Source organism: Leucoraja erinacea, chromosome 22 (genome assembly GCF_028641065.1).
Source record: "Leucoraja erinacea ecotype New England chromosome 22, Leri_hhj_1, whole genome shotgun sequence".
Taxonomy (NCBI): domain Eukaryota; kingdom Metazoa; phylum Chordata; class Chondrichthyes; order Rajiformes; family Rajidae; genus Leucoraja; species Leucoraja erinaceus.
In genome coordinates, this window is record NC_073398.1 from 1,760,826 (window position 1) to 1,778,723 (window position 17,898).

The 17,898-nt window shown below is 45.4% G+C and overlaps 1 protein-coding gene across 1 annotated transcript in view; it reads left to right on the top strand.

The window, feature by feature from the left end:
• Positions 1–5,064, top strand: part of LOC129707623 (chloride anion exchanger-like) — a 42,318-nt gene extending 37,254 nt beyond the window's left edge. Inside the window, exons 17-18 of the mRNA XM_055652753.1 lie at positions 1,016–1,070; positions 2,718–5,064. Of these exons, the coding sequence (XP_055508728.1) occupies positions 1,016–1,070; positions 2,718–3,013 (351 nt within the window). The 3' untranslated portion in view covers positions 3,014–5,064. The remainder of the gene's footprint in view (positions 1–1,015; positions 1,071–2,717) is intronic.
• Positions 5,065–17,898: the final 12,834 nt, after the last annotated feature.

A 17,898-nucleotide genomic window follows, 5' to 3' on the forward strand; every position in this document is an offset into this window, starting at 1 on the left:
GTGGTGCCCTGCGTGCAGTGAACATAACGGCTCATCTCTGTTGCTGCTGATCACGGTGGCTATTCACAGTAGCTGCTTACACTTGTATCACTGAACAATATGACAAAGAGAGACTCAAAATGCTGGAGTAACTCAGCGGGACAGGCAGCATCTCTGGGACAAAAAGGAACAGGCGATGTATTGGGTTAAGACCATTCTTCAGGCTGGGATTCAGGGAAGGGGGAAACTAATGAAAGGTTCAGAACAAATCAGAGTCGGCACCGATGGCCAAGTAAAGGTGGAGCCCACAATGGTCCATTGTTGGCTGTGGGAGAGGTGATAACGAAGGGGAGCTAACGCAGGGGTTTACTTGAAATTAGAGAAATCAATATTCATACCACTGGGTTGTAAGCTGCCCAAGCAAAATATCAACATTATAATGAAGATAGACACCAAATGCTGGAGTAACTCAGCGGGACAGGCAGCATCTCTGGATAGATGGAATGGGTGACGTTTTGGATTTAGGCCATTCTTGAGATTGAGAGTCGGGGAGAGGAAGACACAAAGATGTGGTTGGGTAAGGTGTGAAAACGAGTGATCAATGGGGACGAAGGTCAAAGATTTGTTTAATTGTTTCCTTGATCACTGGTTTCACACCTTACCCTTCCATATCTCTGTCTCCCTCTCCTCTGACCCTCAGTCTGAAGAAGGGTCTACCATCACCCATTCCTCCCACCAGAGATGCTGCCTGTCCCGCTGAGTTACTCCAGCATTTCTATCTTCGGTGTAAACCAGAATCTGCAGTTCCCTCCTACACATCAACAATATGACTACAGGTTTGCTTCATATAATGTGCCACTGTGTAATGACCCACATTCTCTGACAAGGAATGCATTATCCATCCTGATAATTCACGCAGCTTTTCATCCTTGTCCTGACAAACTATAACATTACAGGAGATTTAAGTTTTTACCAAAAATTTGACCCTCGTTTACAAACCATGTAACCTCTTTTCATCCTTCACTTTCCTTCACAGATCCTGAAAGAATTCATCAGGATTGAGGTTGATGTTTACATTGCTGCTTGCGATGGTAAGTTTGCTTTCCTCTAATTATCTAGCAGCATTTGGAGCCACTTGAAGTGCCCAGGGTGGGGGGTTTGCTGATTATCCTCACCTTTACCTGGAACACAGAAGCCATTAACTTCACCCAGCACAAGGTGCTCATTCCCGTTTCAATGGAGTCATCGAGTACTAGAGTCACCGAACACAGAAACAGGTCTTCGGCCCAACTAGTCCTTGCTGACCAAGGTGCCCCATCTAAGCCAGTCCTATTTGTCCACGTTTGGCCCATACCCCTCTTAAAAATTCATGATTCACGTACTTGTTCAAATACCTTTTAGATGTTGTTATTGAAGTTTAGTTTAGTTTAGACATACAGCGCAGAAACAGGCCCACTGATTCCAGCAATCCCTGCACACTAACACAATCCTATACATACTAGGACAATTTACATTTATACCAAGCCAATGAACCTACAAGCCAGTACGTTTTTGGAGTGTGGGAGGGAACCAGAGCTTCCCAGAGAAAACCCACACAGGTCACGGGGAAATCCGTACAGACAGAACCTGTAGTTAGGATTGAACCTGGGTGTGCAGAGCTGTGAGGCAGCAACTCCACCGCTGTGCCACCCACTTGTCTTGCCTCAACCATTTCCTCTGGCATCTCGTTCCATATACATACCAGCCTTTGTGTGGAAAAAGCTGCCTCTCAAGATATCTTTCCGCTCTCGCCTACCCTGAAAAAAGACTTACACTCATTCAATTATTGGGATAGCAATTCACCCCATGTATCGGGTGCTGTAGAGAGGGCATTCACCTTCTCTATTCAAGGCACCACACTCATAACTTTCCAAGGCAGCTACAAATCTGCACGTCCACCATCTAAAAAGAACCAGGGGACTTGAGTTTAATGGGAGTCATGACCTCGTTGCTCTCCATGTCTCACAGCAGCACTCACATCCATCATCATTTTTTCCATCACCATCAGGTTGAAGTCCTGAACCTATCTGAGACTCTGTACCAGAGATCTGCAGTAAGTGAAGTGAAGGCCAATCCGGTGTGGACAGTTCATAAGTTCTAGGAGCAGAATTAGGCCATTTGGCCCATCAAGACTATCCGCCATTCAATCACGGCTGATCTATCTTTCCCTCTCAACCCCATTCTCCTGCCTTCTCCCCATAACCCCTGACACCCGTAGAGTGTGTCAATCTACGCCTTAAAAACATCCGTTGACGGCCTCCACAGCCGTCTGTGGCAATGAATTCCACAAATTCACCACCCTCTGACTAAAGAAATTCTTCCTCGTCTCCATTCTAAATGTACGTTCCTTTATTCTGAGACTGAGGCCTCTGGTCCAGGACTCTCCCACTAGTGGAAACATCGATAGGATAGATGTTGATGTTGGTAGTGATCAACGTATTGCTCCACAAATGAAGCTGACAATGCACAGGGAAGCTGCTCTTCCTTTCGGGAAGGAATGTTGAGGCGTGTTTGGGAAGAGTGTCGGGTGTTAGCGTGTGGAGCACCGGGACAAGCTCGGAAACCCGTTCAGTCTCCACATCATGCCTGATATGGGGCAGGATCCAAGTCGGAGTTTCCACATCTCAGTCAATGGCTGAGACCTTTCAAACTGGAGATTAAACGTTTGAGATGTAAATGTTTGCTGTGGTTACGTTTAGGTCTACTACTGGAAAAATTAGAAAGATGCGGATTTTTTGATGATGAAATCACTCCGGAAATCTTCTTCCTTACAATCCACGATGCAGTGCTCTGTATATTGGAAAAACACGACTCCATCAAAACACTGGACCTCAGGAATGGAAAGGTGCGTTCTTATTGTTCATGTTCATACGTTCCAGGAGCAGAATTAGGCCATTCGGCCCATCAAGTCTACTCCGCCATTCAATCATGGCTGATCCACCTTTCCATCAACCCCATTCTCCTGCCTTCTCCCCATATTTCCAATAACCCCTGACACCCATACTAATCAAGAATCTATCAATCTCCACCTTAAAAATATCCATTGACTTGGCCTCCACAGCCGCCTGTAGCAATGAGTTCCACCGTATTGATTCACTGTATTGTTTATATTCCTATTGCGGATGAAATAGGATGATGAATCTTTGAAACCGCTGCCCGGTTTTACTGGTGACCACCAGAGTGCGCTTTGGAAGAGAAGGAGATCGCACTCATTCTGCACGTTTGTGGCCACAACATGTCTCAATGTTCAGCGCAGGTCACATTGTAGATCTACAGCCACGCTGTACACAGCACTGTGGTGTCGTGTGAAACACACAGACATTGGCAGAGCACCACTGGGTATCAAGCGATGGCATAGAGGGCAAGGAGGCATGAGAAGGGGAGCAAGCCTTGTGGTTGATGATTGTGTCTGTGCATCTGGTTAGATGTAGAGTACGTTGTGACTTCAGTCATCTTCCTTGATTCCATGACCTTTATTCATCTAAACAAACCCATCAGTGTCAATGTGGGCATCCTTAGGTAATAGCTTTGGCAGCTTCTTTAGGTTTAATTTAGTTTAGAGATACAGTGCGAAAACAGGCCATTCGGCCCACCATGTCACTCTGTCCAGCGATCCCCGCACACTAACACTATCCCACACACACTAGGGAGAATTTACAATTATACCGAAGCCAATTAACCTACAAACCTGTGCTCCTTTGGCGTGTGGGAGGAAACCGGAGCACCTGGAGAAAACCCACGCAGGTCACAGGGAGAACATATAACCATATAACAATTACAGCACGGAAACAGGCCATCTCGACCCTTCTAGTCCGTGCCGAACACATAATCTCCCCTAGTCCCATATACCTGCGCTCAGACCATAACCCTCCATTCCCTTCCCATCCATATAACTATCCACCCACCCATATAACTATTCATATAGATTCTGTACAGACAGCACCCATGTTCAGGATTGAACCCGGGTCTGTGGCTCTGTAAGGCAGCAACTCTACTGCTGCACCACCAGGCCGTTTACAAGTGAAGAGTACATTGTAACTTCAGTCATCTGCCTTGATTCCATGACCCTTATTAATCTCAGAAAACCCAACAAAGTCTGCAGCATCAATTTGGGAATCCTCGGGTATCAGCTTTGCCCGCTTTCTGGGGTGACCGCTTGAGGTTTTCAGTGTATTTTGTGTACTGTGGTGACACATCGCCCTGATAAACTCGCTGCCGCTGCATGCAGTTGGAGCTGGTTAATCCTCCTGCCAACGTCACAGCTACCTAGATTTGGCGCCGCTCCCAGCAGGACAATCTGCAGCCTGCAATGACCTAGGGCTGAGCCCCTGACAACAGTAATGGTGGAGTGAGGGATACAGCAGGCAGCGAGGTTACAACTCGTGGAACCGACACTGCTACTGGTGGCTCTCAGCATCTCGTGAAGGCTCACCTTCAGGATGCCAGATCTGTTTTGCATCTAATGTGTTGGAATGAACTGCAGGGGCTGGTAAACACAAAAAGCTGGAGTAACTCAGCGAGTTAGGCAGCATCTCTGGAGAGAAGGAATAGGTGACGTTTCAGGTCGGGTTGAGACCCTAAAGAAGGGTCTTGACCCGAAACGTCACCCATTCCTTCTCTCCAGAGATGCTGCCTGACCCGCTGAGTTACTCTAGTGTCCATCCTCTGTTCTGCATCTACCCCATCTAACATCACTGTGGTGCCAAACACTATGGTACAGGATGCTCTTGGAGTGGAGGCAGGAGATCACCTCCATAAGGACTGTGCAGTCAATAGGCACTCATTATCCTGCGTTACTGTGGACAGATGTACCCGACTGAGGGCAAGGAGGTTTAGCCCTGGTATTTGTTTAGTCACCACCAGCCTCACATCCAGTCTGGCCACTCTCTCAAAGAATTCATCCAGCCCGGACTGTCGTAGCGTGGCCAAGCCTCTTGTGGTTGGAAGTGATGCAGTGATCCTCTGGCAGTTCGTTCCATCAATCCACCACCATCTGCATGAAAACAATCCACCTGAGAATCCTCTTATATCTTTCCTCTCTCACCTTAAACATATGTGGGTGTGTTAGAGAGAGAGAGAGAGAGAGAGAGAGAGAGTGATTGTAGAGTTAGAGTGAGAGAGAGAGAGAGAGAGAGAGAGAGAAAAAGAGAGAGTGAGTGAGTGTGAGAGTGAGCAAGAGTCTGTGCTGGATTGAAGGGCCACAAGGCTTCCTCCTGCACCTATTTTCTATATAACACTCACTGCCCCTGGATAGTCTTGGTGTGTGGGCGCAGTCACTCACTAACCCAGAATACAGACATAAAAAGCTGTAGTAACTCAGCGGCTCAGGCAGCATCTCTGGAGGGAAGGAATAGATTACTTTTCGGGTCGACCCTTCTTCAGGCTGAGAGTGAGGGGAGAGGGAAATGAGAGATAAGGAAAGAATCTTAAGAAAGAAATTAGAAAAGCTAAAAGAAGATATGAGGTTGCTTTGGCAAGTAAGGTGAAAGTAAATCCAAAGGGTTTCTACAGCTACAGTATATTAATAGCAAAAGGATAACGAGGGATAAAATTGGTCCATTAGAGAGACAGAGTGGACAGCTATCTGCAGAGCCAAAAGAGATGGGGGAGATATTGAACAATTGCTTTTCTTCAATATTCACCAAGGGGAAGAATATTGAATTATGTGAGGTAAGGGAAACAAGTAGAGTAGCTATGGATACTATGAGATTCAAAGAAAAAGAAGTACTGACACTTTTGAAAAATATGAAAGTGGATAAGTCTCCAGGTCCTGACAGGATATTCCCTAGGACATTGAGGGAAGTTAGTGTAGAAATAGCAGGGGCTATGACAGAAATATTTCAAATGTCATTAGAAACGGGAATAGTACCTGAGGATTGGCGTACTGCGCATGTTGTTCCATTGTTTTAAAAGGGTTCTAAGAGTAAACCTAGCAATTATAGACCTGTTAGTTTGACTTCAGTGGTGGGCAAATTAATGAAAAAGATACTTAGAGATAATATATATAAGCATCTGGATAAACAGAGTCTGATTAGGAACAGTCAACATGGATTTGTGCCTGGAAGGTCATGTTTGACTAATCTTGAATTTTTTGAAGAGGTTATTAGGGAAATTGATGAGGGTAAAGCAGTGGATGTTGTCTATATGGACTTTAGTAAGGCCTTTGACAAGGTTCCTCATGGAAGGTTGGTTAAGAAGGTTCAATTGTTGGGTATAAATGCAGGAGTAGCAAGATGGATTCAACAGTGGCTGAATGGGAGAAGCCAGAGGGTAATGGTGGATGGCTGTTTGTCAGGTTGGAGGCACGTGACTAGTGGGGTGCCTCAGGGATCTGTGTTGGGTCCACTGTTGTTTGTCATGTACATCAATGATCTGGATGAAAGTGTGGTAAATTGGATTAGTAAGTATGCAGATGATACCAAGATAGGTGGTGGTGTGGATAATTAAGTAGATTTCCAAAGTCTACAGAGAGATTTAGGCCATTTGGAAGTATGGGCCGAAAGATGGCAGATGGAGTTTAATGCTGATAAGTGTGAGGTGCTACATCTTGGCAGGACAAATCAAAATAGGACGTACATGGTAAATGGTAGCGAATTGAGGAATGCAGTTGAACAGAGGGATCTAGGAATAACTGTGCATAGTTCCCTGAAGGTGGAATCTCATGTAGATAGGGTGGTAAAGCTTTTGGTGTGCTGGCCTTTATAAATCAGAGCATTGAGTATAGAAGTTGGGATGTAATGTTAAAATTGTACAAGGCATTGGTGAGACCAATTCTGGAGTATGGTGTACAATTTTGGTTGCCCAATTATAGGAAGGATGTCAACAAAATAGAGAGTACAGAGGAGATTTACTAGAATGTTGCCTGGGTTTCAGCAACTAAGTTACAGAGAAAGGTTGAATAAGTTAGGTCTTTATTCTCTGGAACGCAGAAGGTTAAGGGGGGACTTGATAGAGGTCTTTAAAATTATGAGAGGGATAGACAGAGTTGACGTGGACAAGCTTTTCCCATTGAGAGTAGGGAAGATTCAAACAAGAGGACATGACTTCAGCATTAAGGGACAGAAGTTTAGGGGTAACATGACGGGGAACTTCTTTACTCAGAGAGTGGTAGCGGTGTGGAATGAGCTTCCAGTGGACGTGGTGGAGGCAGGTTTGATTTTATCATTTAAAAATAAATTGGATAGGCATATGGATGAGAAAGGAATGGAGGGTTATGGTTTGAACGCAGGTAGATGGGACTAGTGGAAAATAATTGTTCGGCACGGACTAGTAGGGCCGAGATGGCCTGTTTCCGTGCTGTAATTGTTATATGGTTATATGGAAAGGTTCAAAGAACACATGAATGAAAGTTATGCAAAAGGACAAATCAAAGCCAGTAAGGTGATCTAGGAAAGGTGGATCCCACAATGGTCCATTGTTGGCTGTGAGGTAGGTGATAACGAGTGATACAGACAATGAAACTCAGCAGGGCGACAGTGAACCCAGTACAAGGACTAGGGTGGGGGAGGGACGGAGAGACAGGGGATGCAAGGGTTACTTGAAGTTAGAGAAATCAAATTTCAGGCATCTGGTTTGTAAGCTGCCCAAACAAAATATTAGGTGCTGTTCCTCAACTCTGACAATGGAGGAGGCCCAGGACAGAAAGGTCAGTGTGGGAATGGACCAAGACAGCCCTGGTGTATGTGGTCACTCATTAACCTGGGACAGCCCTAGTTTGGGTGATGGTCTGTCACTGACCCGGTGTGGGCCAGTCACTGACACAGGACCATCCTAGTGTGAATCTGTTCATTCATTGACCAACTGGACATGAGCTGATTTGTAGCGCATCAGGTTGCAGGGGTGGGTGACCAGTCTGTGAGAAGAGCAATGCTCAGACAAGTGTTCCACGGATGTTTTAAAGCAAACCATTAATGAGTGAGGAAAGTCCAGTTGAATATACCACAAACTCAAGACTGAAAACAGTGGAAGTAATGACCGCAGAAGCTTCAGCAGAGAGATGTAAAAAATTAATATTTCTGGTGAATGATCAGTCCTCAGCGTTGAACATTTTTACCAAAGAAAAGTGACCTTGCATGGGGAATTTTAGACACAAAATGCTGGAGTAACTCAGCAGGTCAGGAAAAAAGGAATAGGTGACATTTTGGGTCAAGACCCTTCTTTTAGCTGAGAAAAAATGAAGTAAGGCAGAGAAGATGTACGCATTGTTTTGTCATCTTGAGACTATTGCCACAAGATGTCAGACACTTTTAATACAGATAAAAATGAGAATATACACCAGAGGTGACCATTCATTCTGATGTTTTGTGCAGGTGAACGAGACCAGGGGAAAGTTACATTCTGAAGGAGAGTTAAAAAAGAGAGGAACCATGGTAAGTTAGAAATGCCGTGCAGTGCGTTCCAGTAGACGGTGTCTTTTCTGTATTAAAGACTGTTGTGTGTTCACTTTCAGGTGCCGTCGGATACAGTTCTGAGCCAGAAAATGTAAATAGAAGCCGACTCAGAAAGAACACATCACGGTTTTGAAAACGAAGTGACATTTAATGATGACCATGTTATATTAATTTGCAGTCTTCCTGTGAAGAATTTTATCGAGGTTCCTTGGCATCATGCTTTTAAACTAATTAATGTATATATAAAATATAAATATTTTTATGAAAAGGATGTGACATGAGAGATGGAACCAAAGAGTTGCTGCAACAAAACTCATTCAGTGTCCTCGTAGCACAGGCAGAATGAGGTCTGTTGATCTAGGTGTCTCGGGTCTGATACAATTAGCCCCTGTGAATACCTCCAAATTTCCTTTCAACATAAAAGGAGACAGTTCGGCCCATTGAGTCCATGCTAGCTCGCACAGCAATCCCATTCCCACACTTATTCTTCCTGTAATATATTATCCCCATGTTTCCCTCAACTCGCCCCAGGCTCCGTACAGACAGCACCCATAGCCAGGATTGAACCTGGGTTTCGGGCGCTGTAAGGCAGCAAACTCTGCCGCTGCGCCACCGTGCCGCCCCTAAGAAAAGTATTAAATATCAATACCCATGAACTGATCGGAATTATTCTATATTCACTTATTATTTTACATTTATTCAATTGCTTGCTTGAGTACTAGGGGTAATATGAGGGGGAAATTCTTTACGCAGAGAGTGGTGGCGGTGTGGAATGAGCTCCCAGTGGAAGTGGTGGAGGCAGGTTCATTGGTATCATTTAAAAATAAATTGGATAGGCATATGGATGAGAAGGGAATGGAGGGTTATGGTACGAGTGCAGGCAGGTTGGACTAAGGGGAAAAAAAATTTGTTCGGCATGGACTTGTAGGGCCGAGATGGCCTGTTTCCGTGCTGTAATTGTTATATGGTTATATGGTTAGTACAAACATGTTGGAGACAATGGCATAATTTGTCGTTCAGTGGTGGGAAAATGTTTAATAATTATGGGCAGTAGTACCTAGAAAGTACAGTTCCTTGTTAGTGTCTGCCTGCCTACGTTTGGTCACAGAACAGTACAATACAGGAACAGGTCCCTCGGTCCACAATGACTATCAAAACTGATGCCCAGTTATAGTAATCTCCTCTGACTGCTCGTGACCACTCTCCCTTCATTCACTCATCTCCATGCGCTTATCCAAAACCCTTTTAAATTGTATCTCCTCCACGACTTCCCCTGGCAGTGCATTCCAAGCAGCCACCACTCTCTATTAACCCAGCCGATTGGCTGGTGACTGGGGAAATGGAAAGGCATTAATACTATTTCTGCACATTGGATGTTCCAAAAGTTTCATGTGGTTTCCGCCTCTCATTGTATCAGACATCTTCAGGCGTATGAAGCTGGATAAATGTCCCGGGCCACAGATATACCCGAGGCCATGGTGGGAAGCAATGGGATATACAAATCACCATTAGACACAGGAGAGTTTCCAGAAGAATGGAGGGTGGCTAATCTTGTGCCTCTATTTAAGAAGGGCTGCATGGAAAAACCTGGGAACTATAGACCAGTGATCCTAACATCCATGGTAAGCAAGTTACTGGAGGTTATTCTGAGGGATAAGGTATATATGCATTTGGATAGACAGGAGCTGATTAGGGTTAGTCAACACAATCTTATACGTGGCACAATTCTGATTGTGTTTTTTGAGTAAGTAACTAAAAAGATGGATGAGAGCAGAGCTGTAGACGTTGTCTATATGGACTTCAGCGAGGCATATGATAAGGTTTCCGCAAGGTAGACTACTCTAGGATGATAGATGGAATGGGATCCAGGGAGAGCTAGTCAACTTGATAGAGATAGGTTTCATGGAAGGAAGCGGAGGATGATGGTGGAAGGTTGTTTTTAAGACTGGAGGCCTGTGACTAGTGGTGTGTCATAGAAAACATAGAAACATAGAAATTAGGTGCAGGAGTAGGCCATTCGGCCCTTCGAGCCTGCACCGCCATTTAATATGATCATGGCTGATCATCCAACTCAGGGATCAGGGATCAGTGCTGGGACCCTTGCTGTTTGTGGCTAAAACCAGCGATTGGATGAGAATGTGCAAGGCATGTTTAACAAGTTTTCAGATGACGCAAAAGTGGGTGGCATCAAAGGCAGCGAAGATAGCTATCCAAAATTGTAGCAGGACCTTGATCAGTTGGGCTGAGGAATGGTTAATGCAATTTAATACGTAATATGTGCGAGGTGTTACGTTTTGTGAAGTCAAACCAGGGCAGGATCTTCACAGTGAATAACAGGGCTCTGGGTGTGTTGTGTAGAGGGATCAAGGATTGCAGGTGCATGGTTCATTGAAGGTCGAGTGGCAGGTAGATAAGGCTTTTGGCACATTGGCCTTCATCAGTCAGAGTATTGAATATAGAAGTTGGGAGGTTATGTTACAGTTGTATTACATTTGGTAAGGCCACAATTGGAGTATTCTGTTTAATTTTGGTCAACCTATGTTATAGGAAAGATGTTATTAAGCTGGAAAGGATGCAGAGACGATATATGAGGATGTTGCCAGGACTCGTGGGCCTGAGCTATAGGGAGAGGTTGAGCAGGCTAGGACTTTATTCCGTGGAGCACAAGAGAATGAGGGGTGATCTTATAGAATTGTATAAGGGGAATAGATCGGGTAAATACAGCGAGTAGGCAAATCAAGAACCAGAGGACATATGTAGGAAAGACGAATGTTTGAAAAGACTAGGCTTTGTATTCACTGGAGTTTAGAAGGATGAGGGGTGTCTTATAGAAACATATAAAATTATAAAAGGACTGGACAAGCTAGATGCAGGAAAAATGTTCCCAATGTTGGGCGAGTCCAGAACCAGGGGCCACAGTCTTAGAATAAAGGGGAGGTCATTTAAGACTGAGGTGAGAAAAAACTTTTTCACCCAGAGAGTTGTGAATTTATGGAATTTCCTGCCACAGAGGGCAGTGGAGGCCAAGTCACTGGATGGATTTAAGATGGAGTTAGATAGAGCTCTAGGGGCTAGGGGAGTCAAGGAATATGGGGAGAAGGCAGGCACGGGTTATTGATAGGGGACGATCAGCCATGATCACAATTAATGGGTGTGCTGGCTCGAAGGGCCGAATGGCCTCCTCCTGCACCTATTTTCTATGTTTCTATGTTACCCAAAGCTTGGTAGTGTATGGAATCTGCTGCCAGAGGATGTGGTTGAGGCAGATACAATCACAACGTTTAAAAAACATTTAGACAGGTACATGAATAGGACACATTTAGAGGGATATGGACCAAACGCAGGCAGGTGGGAATAGTACAGATGGGGGCATGTTGGCCAGAGTGGGCAAGTTGGGCTAAAGAGTCTATTTCCGCACTGTGTCACTATATGACTCTTTGGTTCAGAAAGTTGGAAGTTAAATACAGCCCAATATGATTGGTACCATGTACAGTAATAGGCAAGGAAATGTATAGTTTTGAAAGAGCACCTTGTAGATTAATTTTGAGATTGTGAGAAACCAGAGCTGGTTGGAGATGTTGATGGTTTGCCAGCAATACAGGACTGAGCAGCCGTCTAGCTCACAATCTCTGATTCTTGTCTATGTATTTCCATGATAAATGTTATGAATGTCAAATATGTTAAAAAAAAATCCAAGTGATATTTTGTACCAATGCAACAGTGTGCAGAAGCCTGGCCAAGATGATTGTTGTCTAACATACCTCAGCCTTTGACTCGAAGGATCAATCTACTCACATTCCCAAGACAAATGAAAGAAAATAATTCTGCTCAGGCAATGTGTATATTAAAACTAGGAAATTAAAATATCTAGAAGAAAAAGAGACAGCATTTTGCTTACTTCAGGTTAGTTTTTTGCAGTTATTACCAGAAATCCTGAGGAGTTTTCTTCATGTTAAAGGGCATGGGAATGAGTTGAGTACATGAAATGAGTATGGAGGTTGGGAGGTCATGTTATATAAGATGCTGGTGAGGCTGCATTTAGAGTAGTGTGTACAGTTTGGGGCACCATGTTACAGGAAGGATATTGTCAAGTTGGAAAGGGTACAGCGAAGATTTACGAGGATGTTGCCAGAACTCAAGGGCCTGAGCTATAGGGAGAGGTTGAGCAGACTGGGGTTAGGGTTAGGGTGCAGGAGGATGAGGGGTGTACAAAATCATGAGAGGAATAGATAGGGTAAATGCACATAGGCTCTTGCCCAGAGTAGGGGACGAAGAACCAGGGGACATAGGTTTAAGGTGAGGGGAGGAAGCTATAATAGGAATCCGAGGGGTACATTTCCACACAAACCATATAACCATATAACAATTACAGCACGGAAACAGGCCATCTCGACCCTTCTAGTCCGTGCCGAACACATAATCTCCCCTAGTCCCATATACCTGCGCTCAGACCATAACCCTCCATTCCCTTCCCATCCATATAACTATCCAATTTATTTTTAAATGACAAAGGGTGGTGGGTGTATGGAACGAGCTGCCGGAGGAGGTAGTTAAGACAGGGGCTATTGCAATGTTTAAGGAACAATTAGACAGGTACATGGACAGGCCAGGTTTAGAGGGATATGGGATAAACGCAGGCAGGTGGGACTAATGTAGATGGGGGCAAGTTGGGTGGTGTGGGCTAGCTTTTCACACTGTATGAATTCACGACTCCATGACTCTATCCTATGAGTTGGTCACATCAGTTTCTGCCACACAGTTGTCAGGATGACGCAACTTGCAGAATCAAGATAAGTACTTTACCCTTTGAACAAAGGCTTGGTAAAGGAAAGAATGGAAATCTCAGCATCCATCGTGCAAAAAACGTGAATGAGCAGTCGTCTAAACAACATCATCAGATGTTCGTAATTGAGACAAACCCCAATCATGTCCGACATAGATGTCCCAAGACTTGGCTGTGACTTTGCCCCGACTTGGGGTTGTCAGGCTGCTCCCTGACCGGCAGCCGAACTGGGACTAGCTGTGCAGATCGATGCTCTGTTGGTATCATCATTTACCCAACAGGCTGCACGTGCTAGTGACTCCGAGTCCTGCTCCCTTCCGGTGCCAACAGAGTGTTACAGGGAAGGACTGGAGCGCCTCTGGCCCCCATAGGCCAGACAGAGTGGGAGAAATGCTGCAACCCTGCCAGGTGTTTGTCAAAGGCAATAACGTTTATATGACTGAACGAACCCTATCCCTATTAAATCAGGGGTTTGATCACTTTATTGATATGCATAAAGTTGTCGTCTATTGGAAGGAATTTTCCACAGTCCCCTCTAATGAGCGGAATTTACCATGACGCCACCAGGTGTAGCTCCCACAGGTGACTGATAGGCACAGCTCAAACAAGGCTTCCCAAGCCTAGGAGCTCTGGACTGCCATGGCAGGTCCAATTTCACTACACCTTTTTATTGGTGTAAGTGATAATAAATGTTCCTTGTAATTTATCTCTTTTAAAACATAAACTAAATTGGCATGATAATACATATTTATGATATTGCCAAGAATAAACCTGAACTGATATTATAAACCAAATGATACCAGCACAATGGCGCGGCTGGTAGATGCCAGAGACCTGGGTTCACAGCACCTGAGACCTGGCTTTGATCCCGACCACAGATAGATCTGTGTGGAGTTTGTAGCTCATAAAATGATATCGACTATGATAGTCACAAACGTGACCCTGTGGCAACTGTTATAAATGCCAGGTACACAAAAAAGCTGGAGAAACTCAGCGGGTGCAGCAGCGGGTGTTATAGATGCCAACTCTATTATAGCCGTTCAATTAAAAGAATACACTATATGTGCTCTAGCTGTAGCAGCAACTCAGTTTGGTGCTACAGCAGGCTGAACTTACCTAAGCGGTATTTTTAAAACTCACCTGCTGCCGGAAATCTCCTGCAGTAACAGTCCCGCAATTTACGAATGTAAGTTCCTGAATTTGTAACTCTGGCTGCCTGCTCCCGAATGGAGCTGTGATGTCGGCAGCCTCTATATTTAGGGCCGTCTGCTGAAGACTATAACGGCCACAGCCGCAAACCCAGCGTTAACGAGGCTATCAGTCTCTGAACTGGGTCGTCCCCTGCCGTGCAGAATAACGGCAAACAGCCGCATGAAGCCCTATAACTTCAGCTGACTGCGGTGACAATATAACCTACGTTAGCTCCAGTGGAGCAGCTACTTTTTTGCGGGCCCGCTATAGAACGGCACAAAGAAAACGGACTTACCTTGCAGAGCAGTGCGGGAACTGCTCTGACCAGCGCCATGCGCTAGACGTATGGACGCGCATGCGGTCTGGCGGACTTCTTCACGTAGTCACTCACGTGACTTTGAAATAAAATTAGTATATTTACCAAACCAATTAACCAACAAACCTGTACGTCTTTGGGGGTGTGGGAGGAAACTGGAACACCCAGAGAAAACTCAAGCTGGTGCATGTAAATGTAGATGGCTTGGTTAGTACATTTGCAGATGACACCAAGATTGCTGGGGTCATAGATTGCGAGAAAGTCTGTCAAAGTATACAGCGGAATGTAGATTAGCTATAGTAATGGCAGATGAAGTTAAATTCGAGCAAGTATTAAATGTTGCACTTTGGGGGTTTGAGTGCAAGGGGAATATAAAGAATTAATATCCGGGCCCTTCACAGAATTGATCTTGGGGTCCAAGTCCAACAAACACAAAAGGTGCAACACAATTACACAGAGTGGTAAAGAGGGTGTATGCTTGTCTTCCTTGGTCGTTGCATTTTGTGTAAGAGTCAGGAGGTGATGATACACCTTTATAGGACTTTAGTTAGGCCGCATTTGGACTATTGTGTGCAGATACAAGATACAAGATACAAGATACATTTAATTGTCATTTGGACCCCTTGAGGTCCAAACGAAATGCCGTTTCTGCAGCCATACATTACAAACACATAGACCCAAGACACAACATAATTTACATAAACATCCATCACATCGCTGTGATGGAAGGCCAAATAAACTTATCTCTCCACTGCACTCTCCCCCCCCCATGTCAGAGTCAAAGTCAAAGTCCCCGGCTGGCGATGGCGATTGTCCCGCGGCCATTAAAGCCACGCCGGGTGGTGCAAGGTCGCACACCGGGTCTTGGTGTTAGAGCCCCCGGCGTGCGCTCGCAGAGTCCCGCGGCCATTCCAAGCCGCGCGGGGCAGTGATGTAGGCCCCGCTCCAGGAGCTCTTCAACCCCGCAACTCGGGCGGGGGAAGTCGCCGTTGCAGGAGCCCTGAAAAGCGGTCTCCCTCCAGGGAGCTGCGGGCTCCCGGTGCCGCCGTCCACAGACCTGCCGTTGGAGCCTCCGACTCTCCGGTCGGGCCGCAGCAGCAGCAGCAGCAGCGCTCCTCCACCGCTCCACCCGCTCCGGACTCGGCCAGCCCCACGACGGCGACGGTGAGTTGTAGCACCAGAGTCCCCGGCTTCTTCCTGTTGGAGGCCGCTCCTCGTTGCGGCCCCAACGACAACGGAAACCCGACGAGAAAAGGTCGGGTCTCCAGTGCAGGGAGAGATTTAAAAAGTTTCCCCCCCCCCCTCCCACCCCACCCCCACCCCCCCCACACACACACCCCAACAAAAAATAACAAAAACTACATTAAAACACAGACAGAAAAATAATAAAACGCGGACAGACTGCAGAGGCCGCTGCTGACCAGAGTCGCGCCGCCCACCGGGCAGTTGTGCTTGCCCAAATGCAGGAAGGATCTAGAGGCTTTGGAAAATTGGAGAAGTGGTTTACTACAATGATGCCTGCATTAGAGGATATTAGCTATGGGAGGTTGGACACTTAAGAGATTATTTTCTCTGGAAAGCTGGAGGTTGAGGGGAGACCTAGTGGAAGTGTGTAAAATCATGAGAAACATAGATATGGTAGTCAAGTCAAGTCAGGTTTATTCGTCACATACACATCTGAGATGTGCAGTGAAATGAAAAGTGGCAATGCTTGCAGATTTGTGCAAAGACACTACGAAACAGAATGAAACAGAATCACATATTCACATACTACATATTTGTGGGAGGAAAAAAAAGAAAAAATCAGCAATGTTAAAAAGACACCACACAACAGTAGATTGGTACAGTAAGTTAGTTCCTGGTGAGGTAGGAGTTTACAGTCCTAAAGGCCTCTGGGAAGAAACTCCTTCTCATCCTCTCCGTTTTCACAGCATGGCAACGGGAGGCGTTTGCCTGACCGTAGCAGCTGAAACAGTCCATTGCTGGGTTGGAAGGGGTCTCCCATGATTTTATTGGCTCTGGAGTTGCACCATCTGATGTATATTTCCTGCAGGGGGGCGAGTGTAGTTCCCATAGTGCATTCGGCCGAAAGCACTATGTCCTTCTTGACCTGGGCAGAGCAGTTCCCAAAACAAATTGTGATGTTTCCGGACAAGATGCTTTCCACAGCCGCTGAGTAGAAGCACTGGAGGTTCCTCAGAGACACTCTGAATTTCCTCAATTGCCTGAGGTGGTAAAGGCACTGCTTTGCCTTACTCACCAGTGCTGCAGTGTGTGATGTACCATACAGTCAGATCTACCATTCAGTAGACCCCTCTCCCCCCACCTGACAGAAATAAAGAAACATTTCATGTTTCCGTCTACATTTCAAAGACGTGCAGATTTGTAGGTTAATTGGCTTTCAAAATTGTCCCATATGTAGGATAGAACTTGTGTACAAGTGATTGCTGATTGGTGATGACTCGGTGGGCCGAAGGTCCTGTTCCCATGCTTTATCTCTAAAGAATAATGATCTTTTCTCCCTCGATGGAAATATTAAATACTAGAAGGCATAGCTTTAAGATAGCGTAGTGATGAAGATACGACTGTGGCGTTTAAGAGACTTTTGGATGGGTGTGAGAATATGCAGGGAATGGAGGGATATATATTATGTGCAGGCAGGTAAGAATTGGTGTTGGCGTTGTGTACGGCACAGAGATTGTGGGCTGAAGGGCCTGTTCCTATGCTCTATCGTTCAATGTTCTATCTCCATTAAGGGGAAGAAAAACTCATTATTCACCCTATATAATTTTGTACACCTCTATCAGGACCCCATCATCATCCTCCACTCAATGGAAAACAAACCCAGTCTATCCAATCACTCTTCATAGGTGATGTCAGTGATACAGTATGGAAACAGGTCTTCAGATAACTTGCCCACACTGACCAACACGTCGCATCTACACCTGCCTGCATTTGCCTGCACTCTAAACCTATCCGACCCATGTACTGTGTGTAAATGTTTCTGAAACATTGCGATAGTACCTGCCTCAACTACCTCCTCCAGCAGCTCGTTCCATACACCCACCAGCCTTTGTATGAAAACTTCACCCCACAGGTTCCTATTAAATCTCCCCCCCCTCCATTTTAAACTTATGTCCTCGGGTTCTCAATTCCCCTACTCTTAGCAAGAGATTATCTGCGTTCACCCAATCAATTCC